Source organism: Triturus cristatus, chromosome 2_2 (assembly GCF_964204655.1).
Source record: "Triturus cristatus chromosome 2_2, aTriCri1.1, whole genome shotgun sequence".
NCBI lineage: Eukaryota > Metazoa > Chordata > Amphibia > Caudata > Salamandridae > Triturus > Triturus cristatus.
This window is the reverse complement of record NC_140582.1, coordinates 199,973,545-199,992,753: the sequence shown is the minus strand read 5'-3', so window position 1 is coordinate 199,992,753 and position 19,209 is coordinate 199,973,545. Positions and strand designations below refer to the sequence as shown.

The 19,209-nt window shown below is 42.5% G+C and overlaps 1 protein-coding gene across 1 annotated transcript in view; it reads left to right on the top strand.

Moving 5' to 3' along the window:
• LOC146862012 (all-trans-retinol dehydrogenase [NAD(+)] ADH4-like) overlaps nucleotides 1-19,209 on the top strand; it is a 142,095-nt gene that overhangs the window by 86,908 nt on the left and 35,978 nt on the right. The window contains exon 4 of the mRNA XM_085641170.1: nucleotides 4,566-4,653. Coding sequence (XP_085497296.1) covers nucleotides 4,566-4,653 — 88 coding nt within the window. The remainder of the gene's footprint in view (nucleotides 1-4,565; nucleotides 4,654-19,209) is intronic.

The window sequence follows — 19,209 nt, the reverse complement described above, 5'->3', positions numbered from 1 at the left end:
AAATTTAAAAAAGTCTACTGAATGGACACATTACATTTATTCTGCAATTCATAGATGACAATTCATCAGATATGATTATTTTGGTTAAAACCACAAAATTATTAAAACTGTCCAAAATTGACAATTCGAAAAATGTTGATAATAAAAATTACAAATCAGTATTCATTGCATGATAAGGAGCAGACATCATAACTTTTTATATTTCATACTCATTCCACTTTGTAATGATGGTCGTACTAATTAATTTGAATCTTTTGATGCACTCGCTAGATTAATAAAATAATTGATAGAAATATTTTATTTTTACTGTATAATAAAATCTTAACAATTAATGCACTTGATTAGAACACTTGATTAGAATAGCAACTAATTGGGAAGAGGAAAGATGATCTCCACGGTACACTGACAAAATATCGACATCCACAATATTCCCATACAAACATATCATGAGCAAAGTATTGATGTCAAAAAGATTTACATCCTATATTTATAATGGTAAGTCCAAAATTAACGGGGGGGGAAATATCGATGTCATAAATATAGTTGTACAAAATATAATTTTTTAATATGTATATTATAAATTAAAAAATCTTAAATATAAACATATTATACTACTATAATACTATTATATAGTATATAATACTATTCCCACTCCAGGCAGTGCATCAATAGGGAAAGCGTTGGATTGCGGAGGGGCAAAAATTACTATTCCCACTCCAATGAGTGCAACAGTAGGGAAAGTGTTGGATAGCGGAGGGATACAATTTACTATTTCCACTCCAGTGAGTGCAACAGTAGGGAAAGTGATGGATAGCGGAGGGATAAAATGTACTATTCCCCATCCAGTCAGTGCATCAATAGGGAAAGTGTTTGATAGCGGAGGGACAAGCTTTACTATTCCTACTCCAGTGCATTAATAGGGAACGTGTTGGATTGCAGAGCGTGAACATTTATTATTCTCACTCCAGTGAGTTAAAAATTAAAAACAAACAAAAATATCATCAACAAGATAAAAAATATTTTTTTTAAAAGTAAATAAAGAAATATATTTAATAATAAAAATAAAAAGAATAAAAACATATTATAATGTTGAATACATATCTAAAATACCTACAAATATTGTATTAAAGAAAAGAAAAAAAATATTTTCAAACAAATACAGATTTTTATCTAGAAATTGTTCATTAACAAAAACATACAATATTATATAAATTCCGTCTATTTACTTCCTACCCTATAACATCACTCAACTCACATCCCACATCAAAAATTTGCATAAGTAACATAATTAATGATCAAGTAAAGAAATATTATTAATTTAAAAACAAGTTAAAACACATAAAATGTAATTAACTTCCCACCCTTTACACCTATAATCCCCACAACCCATAACTAAAATTAAACTATAAAAAATAAATGAATTACACAATAAAAAATCTTTTTCAATTAAATAACTAATAACATTTACCAACAAATTATAAAGAAAGTACAATTAATTAACTACCCCACCCTTCACCCCTATAAATAAAAAAACACACACAAAAAATAATTAGACAATTACACTAATTAATTAACAATTAATTAATATTAATTATCATTAATCATAAATTGATGAAAAACAATTACTTCCCAGCCTTTACCCCTAAAAACCCCACAACCCCCAACTAAAATGTATTACACAATTTCCATATTTAATTGTCAATTAATTAATTAATAATAATTAACAACTAATTATTACTTAATTAAAAATAGATTACTTCCTACCCTTAACTCCTATAAACCCCACAACCTGCACCTAAAATTTACCCATTTACCCCAAAAAACTAAAAACAAACTTAACAATATAAAATCTCAATTAAAAAAACTTTAATATAAAAATATATTCATTAATTTATTATAATTAACTTACTTCCCACCCTATTCCCGTATAAACTCACAACCAACTACAGAACTAAAAAACACAAAATTTAATTAAAATAAAATTGATATTTCTTACCTTAAAGTCGATTTTCTTTACCACGATATTCTTGCTGTTGATATTTCTGTCTCAATATTTAAAACTTGATGTTAGTGTAAGTCGACATTTCCAACTTGATATTTTGACTGAATACCGATCTCCACATTAATAATAGCAGCCCTTGCTACAGTACAGCCTGCATATACTATTAATGCATACTGCTCTCCCTCAATTTGTTAGGTATTCTGAAGAGTATTTCACGTACTTACAAATTTCAGATAAAAGGAGAAGGGTGTATGCAAATTTTAAATAATGGAGCGCCTTTCTATAGTCCAGTACCCTCTGGATGGGAACAAACCAGCTTGTGTGGTAAGCCACATAGGCTGGTATAACAGTATGAAGCGAGAAACAGTTTTGATTTTGTTCTCACAGAAAAAGCACAAGTTAGGGGGAACAACCTTTACAACACAACTTTTACAACGCACTACACTTACAACGCATTTTTTACAACGCACAATCCATTACAACGCATGACTTTACAACGCATGACATTACAACGCATTTTTAAAAACTACCTTTACAACGCATTCCATTACAGCGCATACTACCATTACAACGCATAACATTACAACGCATAATATTACACTACACTATCCAACACTTACCCTACTGTTGCACCCCCTGGAGTTAGAATAGTAATTTTTACCCCTATACTATCCAACACTTACCCTACTGTTGCACCCCCTGGAGTTAGAATAGTAATTTTTACCCCTATACTATCCAACACTTACCCTACTGTTGCACCCCCTGGAGTTAGAATAGTAATTTTAACCCCTATACTATCCAACACTTACCCTACTGTTGCACCCCCTGGAGTTAGAATAGTAATTTTAACCCCTATACTATCCAACACTTACCCTACTGTTGCACCCCCTGGAGTTAGAATTGTAATTTTTACCCCTATACTATCCAACACTTACCCTACTGTTGCACCCCCTGGAGTTAGAATAGTAATTTTAACCCCTATACTATCCAACACTTACCCTACTGTTGCACCCCCTGGAGTTAGAATAGTAATTTTAACCCCTATACTATCCAACACTTTCCCTACTGTTGCACCCCCTGGAGTTAGAATAGTAATTTTTACCCCTATACTATCCAACACTTTCCCTACTGTTGCACCCCCTGGAGTTAGAATAGTAATTTTTACCCCTATACTATCCAACACTTTCCCTACTGTTGCACCCCCTGGAGTTAGAATAGTAATGTGTACCCCTATACTATCCAACACTTTCCCTACTGTTGCACCCCCTGGAGTTAGAATAGTAATTTTTACCCCTATACTATCCAACACTTTCCCTACTGTTGCACCCCCTGGAGTTAGAATAGTAATTTTTACCCCTATAGTATCCAACACTTTCCCTACTGTTGCACCCCCTGGAGTTAGAATAGTAATTTTTACCCCTATACTATCCAACACTTACCCTACTGTTGCACCCCCTGGAGTTAGAATAGTCATTTTTACCCCTATACTATCCAACACTTACCCTACTGTTGCACCCCCTGGAGTTAGAATAGTAATTATTACCCCTATACTATCCAACACTTACCCTACTGTTGTACCCCCTGGAGTTAGAATAGTAATTTTTACCCCTATACTATCCAACACTTACCCTACTGTTGCACCCCCTGGAGTTAGAATAGTAATTTTTACCCCTATACTATCTAATAAATGCAATTTAATATTATGCGTTGTAATGGTATGCGTTGTAATGGTAGTATGCGTTGTAATGGAATGCGTTGTAAAGGTAGTTTTTAAAAATGCGTTGTAATGTCATGCGTTGTAAAGTCATGCGTTGTAATGGATTGTGCGTTGTAAAAAATGCGTTGTAAGTGCATGCGTTGTAAAAGTGTGCGTTGTAACGACATACATCCCAAGTTAGTGTTATTGTGGGTGCCTCCCCAAAATGTAGTAGTGTTGGCAAAATGTGACATTTCCCAACAGAATTTGCAAAAAGACTGATTTTTACATCTCGATTTTTATGTCCAACCTATCGGATAAATGATTCAATTGCCCAATCATTTTTAATAAGATTGGCTAACCTTTATTTTGTGGTCATACGATCGTAACAGATAGCCTCTACAGCACCAAAGATCTGGTTTCTCAGGATAGGGATCAACTTACTGGTCAAAGGTGAGCAGCCTGACCAGAGGCTCTGAATACCTAGATGGAACAATATTGTACATACAAAACAAAGCCATAGAAGTCTTATGCCTAAGCGTGGTACAAAGCGAGAACCTTACAAAATCAGCAATATTACAAAATCACTGTGCATGACAAAGGTGCACAGAAAATTATTCAGCCGTGTTTAGCAGAACTAATAACTGTCTCACCGAGCATATGCACTTTCAGAGAAACATGAAAGAAGTGTAAAGGAAGAGAAGAGCATATAGACGAAGGTAGTGAATTCCTGAGACACGGAGCAAGAAGGGTACAAGATTTGAATCCAGAGGGACACACACATTTGGTGCAGCATGAACCATTCAAATGCTAAACAACATAAACTCATTCCTGATATAATCAACAAACCCAAATTTTCCTTTCCAGGTGACAAAGTGATCCCTCTCTACATCCCCGAGTGTGGCAAGTGCAAATTCTGCTTGTGCCCGAAGACCAACCTGTGTGAAAAGATCAGGTAGGAGAACGTATTTCGCTCATTGCTAATGGAGTAGAGCCTGATTTCACAATCCTCCTTTTTTGTAGCATCAAGGGTTACACCTCAATAACCAGAGACCCAAAAACAACTAAAAATCTGGCTTTTCAATCTTTAGGAGTCTCTAAACTCTGGCCAGCCCCATAACCTGGTGCTACCCAGTTTGCAAGCTTGCGCGCCTAGACACCTTAGGGTAGTAGTGCACGTTTATTATACATTTTCATTTCATTTCATTAACACTATCCTTTTATTCACAGTGCTAATGCCATGTTTTGGGCAAGAATGTAATACGAAAAAGAGAAGGAAAAAAAGGATAGGACAAAAGAGAGTAAAGAAGGAAAAAGAGCCAAGAGATAGTATTATAGTTTTGTTTAGTATCCCCCATAAAAGGAATAAAAAGTGCTTAATTTGAGCCGGTGGTTTCCGGTGCTCGGCACCAGCACTTGTTTGTCAACACAGGCACTTATAGGAGTCTGCCACAGTTACTCATTAATAAAATATACATTAAAATCTTACTTGCTGCCCAAGCCGTTCTTATAGGTCTGGGGGCATGGAATAGTCTGAATTGTAACACTTGTAGGAGTGTGAAGGTCAGTATTTGTGATGGTTCTCTCATTGGCAGCGCAGGCCGGGACACTGGGTGGTGCAAGCTGCAGTGGCATCCTGACGAAGACCCTGGCACTTATTGTTTTACAAATTAAGGGCCCGATTCACAGAACTAACTTAAGACAAAATCCTAAACTTACTACCATTTTGGTATTCACAGAAGGCACTTACTCATTTTGGTATTCACAGAAGGCACTTACTCATTTCGGTATTCACAGAAGTTAGGAGTCCTAACTTTAGGACTCCTAAATGCCTTCTGTGAATACCGAAAGTCTTAAAATTAGGATTTTTCTCAGTTTAGTAGTAGTATAGTTAGGACTCCTAACTTTAGGACTCCTAAATGCCTTCTGTGAATACCGAAAGTCTTAAAATTAGGATTTTTCTCAATTTAGTAGTCCTAAATTTAGGACTCCTAACTTTAGGACTCCTAAATACCTTCTGTGAATACCGAAAGCCTTAAAAATAGGATTTTTCTCAGTTTAGGAGTCCTAAGGTTAGGACTCCTAACTTTACAACTACTAAACTGAGAAAAATCCTAATTTTAAGGCTTTCGGTATTCACAGAAGGCATTTAGGAGTCCTAAAGTTAGGAGTCCTAAACTTAGGACTACTAAATTGAGAAAAATCCTAATTTTAAGACTTTCGGTATTTACAGAAGGCATTTAGGAGTCCTAAAGTTAGGAGTCCTAACTATACTACTACTAAACTGAGAAAAATCCTAATTTTAAGACTTTCGGTATTCACAGAAGGCATTTAGGAGTCCTAAAGTTAGGAGTCCTAAACTTAGGACTACTAAATTGAGAAAAATCCTAATTTTAAGACTTTCGTTATTCACAAAAGGCATTTAGGAGTCCTAAAGTTAGGAGTCCTAACTATACTACTACTAAACTGAGTAAAATCCTAATTTTAAGACTTTCGGTATTCACAGAAGGTATTTAGGAGTCCTAAAGTTAGGACTCCTAACTTCTGTGAATACCGAAATGAGTAAGTGCCTTCTGTGAATACCAAAATGAGTAAGTGCCTTCTGTGAATACCAAAATGGTAGTAAGTTTAGGATTTTGTCTTAAGTTAGTTCTGTGAATCGGGCCCTAAGTACTGTGTTAGGCATAGCGTTATGACCAACCCACTAAGTGGTTCTGGTGTACATGTGGATGAGCTTTGTAAACGGATAAGTGTGTAAAATATGTCCATTGGATGTTCAGGATAAAAGAATGGTGTAGGCATGATATATTGAACACATTGATATAACCTATCCCTACTTGGAGGATTCTCCAAATCAAGGTCTGGCGTTGTATCATTGCACTGCAATTAGTTATTCGCCCATAGCCCAAATGTTCCCTGTTAATGTGGGAAGTTAATTTTGATGTCGCTTTGGTGCTTAATGTAATGGTGCCACGTACTCCCTCTATATTTATAATAGCGCTGTTCTCACCCTATCAATGCAGCACCAAATGTTACAAATAGAGTGGTGGCCACTATTTTGGCTGTTGATGGAACGAAAACTAAGGGATTTAATAAAGTTTGCTAAACAAAAGGAGTAGGAAGGAACAAAGGATGCAAGGTATGGGTGGTGGTAATGAAAAAGGCAGTGGGGGGCTAGAGAGCACACAGCAAGATGGATCCGTCTTAGTGCAGCTCTGCCGGCCAGGAGCCACAGTCCGCTCAAAATCCTACCGTCTAGCATGAATACCTCCTGGTTGTTTGGGGCCCTGCACATCATGTGGAGTGCAGTGGGGACCAGATCGCCCCGAAATTGATTACTGCGGCTGAGCATGGAGCGGATCGCAGTCCGCGACTGATCTTCTGCATGTGCCGATCCCTGGAGGCAGAGCTGCGGCCGAAAAATGCAGCATGCCTAGTGGGTGCCTGCGTGCTGCAGTGAACGTTTCCCTGCTGGTGGACTGTCGCTGTGGCCTGCTGACAAAATAGGTGCCTGTCGGGGGCCCATGGTGTTGCTGTGGTTCACGTAGCCACGAAGGCGGGGACCTTGATTGACTGACGCACTGCGTCGTAGGGCCCTGGTGAGCCCCGGCTGGAAGTGCGAGCCCACAGCAAGATCTCCAGCATCACCCGGAGCTGTGGGCAGCATTACCTGCATTGGGGCCTGCCGGGCCTAATAGAGGCGAGGCGGTGATGGCGAGGGACGTGGAGAGGGCCGCACAAGACATATGGACTTGATCGCACAGCCCTGATTAAAGGTGGGTGAGTGGGCCTGGCTAGGGAAGAGTTGGTGAAGGGGGACTGATGGACATCGCGCACTGTGTGGTTCAGCGCTAGCCCCTGGAATAAAACCTGTTGATGTTGCTCACTGTGCCACTGGAATAAAGCTATCCTGGCTGAAGAGGGGTGAAACCCCGAAACCAGTCCTAGGATGATTGTTTCCGGTCCAGGGTGGACCTGGCTTGGCAGTTCGGGCTGGACTGTTCCCATGAGGCACAGGGTCAAGACTGATTTGCATATGGCCAGGTCTAAACTGGGGTGGCATGGTGAGCAAAAGAATGGTGGATTTAACCCAGATCTCTTGACTGGGGTGAATGTTTTGATTTGTTCTGCATTCCGTTCATCAATTGTGTGTCTTTTGCTTTCTCGCCCTAAGTGCGCCAGGTATGCCCAGACGTGGGCCCTGGGCTCACTGTGCCACTGGAATCAAGCTATCCTGGCTGAAGAGGGGTGAAACTCCAAAACCGGTCCTAGGATACTTGTTTCTGGTCCAGGGAGGACCTGGCTTGGCAGTTCGGGCTGTACTGTTCCCATGAGGCACAGGGTCAAGACTGATTTGCATATGGCCAGGTCTAAACTGGGGTGTCATGGTGAGCAAAAGGATGATGGATTTAACCCAGATCTCTTGACTGGGGTGAATGTTTTGATTTGTTCTGCATTCCGTCCATCAATTGTGTGTCTTTTGGTTGCTACATTTAAAGGCCTGGGTTTGGGCACCTGGTCTGCTGGGCCCTGTGTTTGCCATTGCAACACACACTGGTATAGAGTCTCCCCTCGGCCCCTGCACTTGCCTGCACTGCTGTATTCTTTGTCTGCAGATTATTGGTAACGCTGCAGCCCCACACACGAGTGAGGTGGCCAAGAGCCCCTGTTCAGCACAGCACTTAGCCACAACTATAATTAGCAATGGGGAAGGCGGACTGAAGTCAAACAGGCCTCACCTTTGAAACCAGGTGTGCTGCTAAGCCCCCACAAGATACTTTATCAGACCAAGAGCAGGAGTTGGCACCCAAGGGCGCGGCCTCACTCGAGACTGCGCTGCTGGCCATGCAACAGGGCTTGCAGTCCATTGATGGAAAAATTGACTTGTTAATCTGCGCTTTGACCACATGTCAACAAAGCTGGACCTGGCATGCATCACTGCAGCGGAACAGGCCATCTCTGACTCCGAAGATGACTTAAAATAAGTGAGTACAAAATGATTAAATATGGAAAAGGTACTTGCAGTCATACAGGCAAAGAATTGAGAGGTGCGCTCACTCCGCAATCACCGATGCATCACTGGCATCCCTGACTCCTCCAATACAGGCAAAATGAAGCAATATGTACAGACTATGCTAACATCACTCAACAGTTTTGAAAATCTGTTGCACCTGCTGGTAGTGGAGAGAGCTCATCGATCCCTCATGGCGTGACCCCCCCCCACTCACACTTTAGGTCACCCCCAGGACTGATTAGAGCAAAGCTACTAGACAATAGAGACCGGTACGCTGTACTGCGACTGGCGAGGGAGAAGAAAGATCTCACCTATCAGGGCAATAACATAGCTGTCTTAGTGGATTTCTCATCAGTGATGCAAGCGGCCCGCAAATAATTTCTGTCCGTCAAGAAGAGACTACAAATGGCTGAAATAGCCTACACTATGCTCTATCCCGCACACTTATGCTTTAACCATCGTGAAACTCAGAAAATATTTGCGACCCCCAGGCGGCAATGGAGTTTCTTAAGTCGCTTAACCCTGAGATGATGTGAACAGTCTGAAGCTGATATAGAGGACAATGGCAACTGATTTTATACAGCCCCATGGGTAACTTGCACTACTGAACTATCTCTAATCATACTGCGTGGGCCACAAGTTGGGGTGATGCGTGCCTCACTTTTCACAGTGCACCCTGCCCTTAACTTTCTGAATGACAATAGTAGCCCGCACACTGCTGCCTCTCCCAGCCACCTTCAGCCACCTGGAGCCAGACGAGCCTCTGGAGGCCCCTATGAGGGAGCACCCCATATGCTCTTACTGTGTGGTAAACTAATTATTACTTGGATGTATCCTCTTATGCATTCACTTATGATTTTTTTTTCTTAGGTTGCAGGACAGCTTTTGGCATGATTGGGAGGCTGGAGTGGGTGGAAGGGAGGTCTGTTGTTTGTTTATGTTGCCATCATCGTGCTGCTAAGTACTGTCCTAATTCTGTGTATCTGGCATCGCTTGTAATGACCTGCAACTCAGTCATTTTTATTATGCCACCAGGACAGCCCGACCGAGGTACACATTTTTTTCTCCTGACCTAGAACGTACATGGGCTTAATAACTCCCATAAAACTCAGCAGGCACTCTCATACTTAGACAGACGAATATCCAGGTTGTGTTCCTGCAGGAGATGCATTTAACAGGACAAACTGAGCTTGCTATAGAAACCCTTTGGATGGCACATAAGAGAGTCTCATCTTACTCCTCCTGTTCAAGAGGTGTCATGATTCTAGTTAAAAGAGGGATACCATTCACAATCACTCATTCCGCAGTGGATGTTCAGGGCCGGTATGTGCTAACACAGGGAAGTCTCTGCAGCACCCCAATGACCGTGGTGAATACATATTGGCCTAATATCGATGACCCTGACTTTTGCATTAATTCACACTCTCAAAGTGACCGCCATTATATGGGGAGGAGACCTCAACACATATTTGGACCCCTTTCTTGACCAGTCGGCCTCGACGGACCAGCATAGCAAACACTTCTCCAAAATACGTGATGGTATGAAGGAGTAGGGACCATTGGCCTAAAGGGACTGCGGAATCCCACCTGGCAGGAGGGCACGTTCATCTTCTCTGTGCATGGGTCATGGTCTTGTCTAGATTATTGATTGGTGACCCGGGATGTCTGTGCTTGGGCAACTGATGTGATGTACCTGCCCAGAATTCTGTCCGACCATGCGCTGGTGCAACTCGTGCTAGCCCTTCCCACTCACGCCCTCATACAATCCAAGTGAAGATTCCAAACGACAGGTCTCCTGGACCTGTTGTTTACAGAGGGACTGAGTTCAGCTATTATTGAATACTTTGACAAGAATGTTGGTCCTGTGGACTGGATGAATACGTCGAGAAGTATTAAATGTCACCATCAGGGAGCTCTAAATGTATGACGTTACTACGCGAGCAAATACCACGCGGTAGGTTACAACGCGGTCGTTACAACGACCGCGTTGTTACCCCGCGTGGCTTTACATCGCGCTCTAGATGGCGTGCTGGACTTAGACATAGTATAAATTACTATTCCTACTCCAGTTAGCGCAACAGCAGGGAATGTGTTGGACTTATAATCCAACACATTCCCTGGTGTTGCACGCCACCTAGCGGAAGTCGTAGAAACGACTTGCGATGTAATGCCACGCATGGTAACAACACTGTTGTTGTAATGACCGCGTTGTAACCTACCTGCGTGGTAACAGCAACGTTGTAAACGCTGTTTCCCGGGAGCTCTCTATAGGCACACAGGCAGAAGTAGTGAAAGCAATAGGCACACAGTTGCAAACTATAGAACATATGCTACACACTCTAGAACATGATTATGAAACAACCCCCGCCCTGACACGCTTGCTGCTATTTAGAAACAAATCACAGATTTTAATGATGTAGGATCCCTGAGCCACTTGCAGAAGCGACATGTGGTGAGAACCTATGGAGAGGAGGACGACCAGGATGCAGTTTGGCTACCACGCAGAAGGCGCCCTGGGCACACACTCACATTGTGAAAATCACTACCCCTAAGGGTACAGAACATTACGCCACACCAGCTATACTGACCAGCTTTACAGACTTTTACACAAGTCTATATAATACCCAAAACTTTGCCACTGCGGAAAAGACAGCGTAATACCTAGAGGACGTGACCCTGGCGTGGCTATCCCTTGGACACTGAGAGTATTTGGTTCAGCCTAATACGATTAATGAGATCAAAGCCGAAATACACTCACTGTCCAACTGTAAAGCTCCAGGCCTTGATGAGTTGTCGGGCTAATTTTATTAAGAGTTCGCTGACATTCTGGCACCATACCTCCACGCACTATATGAAGAGGCATGCACTAAACAGACTTTACCTCCCAGTCCCTCCCTAAGGGAAGCATTAATTATTGCACTGTTAAAACCAGATGAAGCACCAGAGTACTGCGAGTCTTATAGGCCGTTGTCTCTAATCAATATTGATGCAAAGTTCTAGCTAAGATACTAGCGTCTAGGCTGCAATTGCTTCTCCCTAGTATTGATGGGCCGGTCGTGCTTCATACCAGCTCACTCAACTACACATAATCTGCGCATCCTCTTCGCCTTGTTGCGCCACCTAAACTGCTCTTTGAAAGTGGCGGCGGTCCTCTTGGACGCTGCTAAAGTCTTCGATTTTATTGAATGGGAATATATGTTCACAATTCTGAAGTGTATATGGATCCCCTTACCTTCCTGTGGTGTATTCGCCTTCTATATACTAACCCGGTAGCTCGAGTGGCTATGAATGGAAACATGTCTGAGGTGATACACATCTATATGGGCCGCGCCGCAGAGATGCCCTTTATTACCAATATTATTTGCAATCACTCCTGCACCACTAGCATGTGCGATTTGTTAGCACCATGCAGCTTTCCCATTGCAGTTCAGGCTGCAGCTCCTTAGTATCTCCTTGTATAGGGATGACATGGTGTTGTACGTCAGGGACCCTACCACAAATCTAGCACCCATAATTGGGGAGTGCATTTGATTTAAGTAATGCTCGGGCCTGAGCATTAATTGGTCTAAGTCAGACATTTTTCCTCTGCCTCCGAGTACACAATCATACCTACTGAATTTCCCCTTGGTGAGGAGCACTGACCCTGTGAAATATTTGGGAATCTGGATTCATAGGAGCTAGATTTGGTGATTAGATATAACTATGGCAGGGCCGTCTCACAGCTAGAGGATCAAGTGCGTAGGTGGTCCAGGCTACCTCCTTCCTTAGCAGACTGGATAGCGGTCATGAAAACTGATAGTGCTACCCAAATTTCTCTACGGATTTATTAATATTCCCATAGTCCTGCCGCAGCATTTTTCAAAACACTCCAGGCACACATGGTAACATTGGCATGGGCGGGAAGACAACCCAGGATCTGTTGGGACACGCTCACACTCCCATATATCAGGGAGGCTTTATTGCACCAGACTTGAACCTATATTATCTATGCGCATAAGCCCACTTTGCACATTACTTATATCTTGCACACGAAACCACACAGGATCTCGCAGTTGAGCATGATGATGCCTACGCCATTCCACTCAAAGCCATCCTGCCACATATGCGTGGAAATCAACACCATTCACTGCACCGCGAAGGCCTGGCAGGCACTCGGGGTGCGAGCAAAACAAGGAACCTCTATATGCTCCAGTGCTTCCCCTGATATTCCATCCGGCCATATCCGTCACACAGGAGACAAGAGGACTAGGCATGCTTGGCAAGGCCGGGTTAAAAACAATAAACCATGCATAGGAGTCTTATTACTGAATGACATGTTTCAGCACTAAATGACATACCAGCAACTGGACCTGCCGCTCGAGAAATGGAGTGGAATACTTGACTTGCCCTTAGAGCCAGCAGACTCGGTCTACTGCTGCACACATAATGGCATGCTCACGCCCAATTGTATTCTGCTCATTGTTCACTTTAAGAACCTTCATCAAATGTACTATCCACCTGTTAAATTGCATAAATATGGATTGAGGTAAGGAAAGAACAATGGAATGTACGAATAAGGGAGAGAAGGATGAAATAAAGGAGAGGAAGGAGAGAAGAAAGTAGGAAAGAAGGAAGGGACTAATTGGATCATATTAATCGAGAAAGGGATGAAAGGAACGTGCTAAAGGGTAGCAAAGACAATCGAAGTGAAAAAGGACAGAACCACATAGCAGGGAAAATGCACACAAGACGGTGGATAGAAGGATTGGAGCAAGAGAGGTAAGCCACAAAGGAAGGGCACAAACAAAGAAGGGAGAATGAAGGTAATAGAAATGGAGGATGTTTAATTCTCCTGAGAAAAGCTTCAGTGTCCTAAAGACCTTTGATCAGAACTCATGTTGGCACCCCAAAGCAGCGGCGGGAGGCGCTGGAGTACGTATGCTTTATATCCTTCTCTAACCTCACCTATTGGTATCCAACATGCTGCCTTCATACATACTTCCCTTTCAAGGAGAAGTGCTTTAAATGGACAGGTTCTGTCATGTACTGAGTATCTGCACTTTAGTCTGAAAGGTATAGTACCTGTTATTCTCAGTAGAAAGCAGGTATCCTGATGGTGAGTACCTTCACTTCTATATTTCAATTTCAAGCACTATCCAAGAGGAATATTCACCTGCAACCTGCAGTTGCTTGCTTTGTGACTATCTGAATATATGTTTTTGGGTTATTGTTGGTCTTTATGACTCTTAAATACACATGCCTCTTCCACACCAAAAGGCTTTGCTTATTTTATGTGTAAAGCTCTTTTGTATGTACATAGGTCATTATTTCTTCTGTGGGCAACCCCGAGGGCATGGGGGGCAGAAGCAAAACACAGTGTGGGTATGGGAGGTGAAGCAACAGAAGGAGGGTGCAGGTTTGGACAAAACAATATGGAAGGTTGGGGGTAAGGACACAATATAGAGGGCGGTGTGAGGAGGAGAAGCAATGGGCGAGAGAGGAGGGTATAGGTGGAGAAGGCAACACAGAGGGCAGGAGTGGGGAGGAGATGCAAAAGTCAAGAGAGCAACTTGGAGAAGGTGGTGAGAAGCACATGGGCGATGGTGAGCAGCACAGAGTGCAGGAGAGGGAAGTACATGAGAGACATCTGGAAAACACATGGAGTGCTTAACCAAAAATTTACTGTTTGAAAGACAAACAGTGGAAGCATAGAAGGCAGCCAATCCAAAGAGATGGTAAATAGGGTATGTTCCATGGGAGGGTCAAACACAAGAGTGACAGCTGGGATACAAAGAAGAACCAGGCAAGTGAGTGTCTGAAATACATCCAATGGTAAGCACTGGTCGAACTCCTATGTGTTCTTGATAAACCCACAGTAAAACTCACGGCATACAGAGCGTGCACTGTCTAGTAAGCGTAGCCTAAAAATGGCTTGCTGCTGCTCTCATTTCCAGCAATAATGAACAAATAGGGTGCTTAGTACCACACCCAACCTTTGCACCATGGTGCAGATGTGTGTGCATGTTGCCTAGCATTTGAAGCATATCTTCCAGTATAAAAACCTATGCCTTGACAAGTTCTTAAACATTCCACATATTGTATGTGTAGTGTAGAGTGCAGTATGCATGCAACGTGTGGAATGTTTGGAGAAAATAAATCATTTCTCTCTTCTAGCCCTTGCATCAAGGAGGCCTTTTTTATGCAAAGGTGTGTCTGTCTTAGAGTGTGCTATGCACCAAAAGCTATGGGTGCTTGTGCCGAACCACACAAGTTCCACCCCCTTGATGCAAAGTGGTGCAAAGCAGCACAAAGTGGTTAAGTGCTGTTTGCACTGATAAAAGGGCACCTTTCTAGGACAAAATAAATGTTATGCTGGAAAGTATGGGCCATATTTATGACCCCAGTTGTGTCGCGCTTGCACCACGCAACGTGGTACCTGTGCGAACCAACTGACAAATGAGATTTATGAAGCCACGCAAGGCCACTTTGTGTGGCCTGAGTGGCTTCATAAATATCGAGTAAAGCAACGCAGTGCAAATCGATGCGTTGCCTTACTCTGCCCAAGGGAGGCAGTCCATGAGCACTGCCTAGGTGTTCCTACGCAACTCCCATGTTTTTTTACGCATTCCCAGATTTACCAGAACTGGTAAACCTGGGAATGCGCCAAAAAGATGCGCCTTCCTCTTCCTGCACAAAAACAATCCTGCATGCAACGCAGTCACCCTTGCACCATGGTGCAAGGGTGCCTGCTTTGGCGCTAGGCTGCCGAAACTGCACCAACGCAGGGGAAAAGGCAGGAATGCTCCTTATTCTTTTAAATACAGCACATTCCTGTCTTTTCCCTGTCATGCAGTGCAACTCACCAAGGTGACTTGACGCACTGCCTGACAATGCTCATAAATATGCCGCCCTATAGCCTTACAAGAATTTTCGCAGTTTGCATCACTGTGTGGCACTGAGCTCGAGGTCTTTGTATATCTGCCCCTTGGTGGTCCTCCTAAGTACATGAACGTGCCCCAAATTCAGTGAAAATCATAGGGTATGTGTAGAAGGGGACACATTCAAGTGAAACTATTTATTTGAAAATAAAAATTATAAAATGATAAAGTGACATTTCAGATATTTTATAATCCTGTTCATGCATATTGCATACACCGCAAAGATTGCACGCGCTAAGGGTTATTGTTAAGGAAATAGGGAGAAATCTAATTTATTTAAACAAAATCCGTGCAGTTTCATAAATTGTTTACGACATGTCTGAACCACGTGCCCACATCAGAGGTTTTAGAATTAACTAAATAGCTGCAAATCACAACTGTGAGTAGGCATACATGAAACATGCCATGTGTTACACCTGCTTTTTATTGTCTGTGCAGAAAACAGGTTTTTGACACCATTCCCTTACTTAGCAGAATGGTTCTTGGCATTATGTTTTTTAGTTTAATTCTCTAGAGGTCAATAAACTTGAATTTATGTAACAAGTATTAGATTTGTGTGGTGGTGTAGCAGTAGATTTGTGTAGAGTTGGTATCTGTCTCCGATCCCTTTTGCTCTTTGAAATGCCAAGGCTATCGCTGCTGGTGAAGCTCTGTGTTTGTTTAAGGGTTTAACATTAGCTTGGGTTTATCTACTAAAGCTCGTAAGACCTCATGGGCCGAGTTCAAAGTTGTAACAAATGAACCGGGCGGGCTGCGAGCTTCTGTTCAAAGTAATTCAAAATGGAAATTCAAGTTCACGTTTCTCACTCATGATTAACTCTTCATTGTACTGCCACCAGCAGCTGAGGGAGGCCTTTATAGAGGCGTCCAAAGTAAAGGCAAGCCCCAAGAAGGGACAGGCAAATGCACTATATAGCCTTCAAATTGCAAAAATCGCTTTAATAGGCACGCAGCTAAAGGAGTAGCCGTGGAGAAGCCTGACTAAGTGGTTTTAAAAAAATGGAACAGCAGACATGTAGTCTTAAAGCTAACATTGTTAATCCAGCAAAAATCGATCCCTAAAATAAAATCTTAAATTTTCAAGGGTTCACAACTACAAGGATGCAAACGTCTTAAAGAACAGCAGGCAGTGGCGTTACGAAAGTTGAGGGTGCCCCCCCCCCCTGTCAAGTACACGGAGGGGCCCCTGCTCCGGATTTAATCTGGTGCTCTCAGGCCTAATTACTGTGCTGAGGGGGCCCCCTGCAGCTTGGTGGCCCCCCAAACCGCGGGGGCTGCAGGGGCCTGTGTTACCTGGCACCAGGATGCAACCGATTCCTATGTTTTTCATAAGATTTTAAAGTGGGAGAGCATCTGTCCGGCAGAAACAATATTGCTAACTCCCTACAACAACCCAACCTTCGGAGGCCAACATGCTCCCTCTCTCTACTCCTAGGCAAAGATGTTGTAGGGATAAGATCTGCAGATGATGGAAGCTCAATGGAGATGTAGTCACTGGCAAGGTCCAAGGAGGGCTGAAAGTAAGCCATAGTAGGAGATGGACATCAATGGCTCAGAGGTCACTCCTGGGCCACTAACACCAAGTCTGCTCTGCACCGACACATTTTCAATATAGAAAAAGAGGTACTGAAAGGAAGGCATATAGTAAACTTTGAGGCTACTGAATGCTTACAGCATACAGCCCCGAGGCCTAGTGACTTGGAGCTGTTGTATAACATAGAGAAAATAAGTCATCTCTGGGAGAGGCAAAAAAGTCATTCAATACTACCTCCATTTGACACAGATCTGCTGAAACACTCTCTGACTGAGACAATAATGGACTGATGATGTGAATTCAACTGATCCAGAAGCATATTCTACCTCCTTTAAACACATACTGCAGATAGAGAGAGGAGATAGCATCGAAATGTCCCTAGAGCAATCTAGGCTACATATGGAGATCTAATTCCCATTATTTTATGTAGCTTCCTGCGACTAAGACATATTGTCGAGTTATCGGAGGAGAAAAAACTGTGGAGTTATCAGGACAGCTTGAAACTTTCAGGATGGCTTAACGTTCCCTTCAACTGGACAAGCATAGAGCCTGTAGACGAGAAAAAAACCCTGCGCCTAAAGACCCCCAAAGCAGCTCTCTATCCCCTGGGTCTGCATCTGTTATTATGCTTCTATAAACAATAACCACCAACATGAAGTATCTATTCAGAGAGAAGGCGTCTCCAGAACTGTCTCCGGATTCTGACAGGATGGAGAGCAATTACCCATATAACCATTCCCAAATTGGCAGAAGATCCTTTCTGAATCAGAATTCCTAATGACCATGGACCTTTATTATCCTCCCTTCTTTAAGAAAGCCCACCCTGATGTCTGACCTGATATGTGGATCTATGGCGGTCAGATCCTAAGGAAGTTGGAGGTGAGGCTTCTTGAAGCTTTGGACTTCATGTTCCTGAAGCAGATGACAAACCTCTCGGACATCTACTTTGTTCTGGGAAAGGGAAGCAGCAATTGCCCCAATCATCTAGGTTTGGGAAATCTTGAATCCCTTGGCATGTACAATTGCAACCAATGGAGTCAATGCCTTTCTAAAAACCTTACAAGCTGAAGCTAGTCCAAATAGAAGTACCCAAAACTGAAAATGTGATATTTCCACTGTAAAGCAAAGGTATTGTTCATGACCTGTGTAAAGTGGGTAGTGACCATCTGCATTCTTTAAATCCAACAACATCAGAATATCTCCTGGCCAAAGAAGTGGAAGAATAGATTGTAGAGCCATAGTTTTGAAAGGTCTCTGTTGCAGGAACTTCTTTACAAAACAGGGGTCTAAAATGTACTGGACGTTTCTATTTGGCTTCCCCACCAGAAATTATATTTAATACATTCCTACTCTTCTCTCTAAAATTGAGACCTAACAAATTGCCGCTTTCTCCAAAAGAGAGTGAATAGATCTGAAAAGAGCTTCTTGCTGGATGGAAAGTCATGTGAAAAGACTTCACCTGAAAAAAATCTTTATTGGCTGGTTTTGGAATTCCGAAACGTTATCTGCCCCTTACACTCATTGATCTGTTACAGATGTCAGCCAAACCTCTTTAAACTGCAAAAGCCCAGCAGGCAGCTATGGGAGTCTCCTAAAGAAGTGATATACATTGATAGCCATGTCTTTGGAAGTGCTGGGGAAGGAGGGCAGGCTGTTTAAAAATTAGATCTGAGCAGGGAGAACCTTTTCAGATCCAAAGGGTAGAGAGGTCCCATCACAGTTGAAGGGGATTTGAGGGGATACGTCCTCCCTAGTACATATGCATCAAACTTACAAGTATTCCACCTACCACCGAATGCCTCCTTGTTTGCAAACATAAAGATATCAAAACCGGGAAGAGAAGGCTTTTTAAGCTTTCATCTTTCTACCCAATTCAATGTACTTCGGCTAGTCAACATCTAACATATAAAAAGTGTTACTGAAGTTGCAAACAGAAGCCTATGAGCAGCCTGTGTAAACGTGGCACAATGTGCCATCAATCAGTCAAATATATGCTATGACCAAGACAGTGGCCCGCCAAATCCCCGTCTGCTGATGATTGTCAAT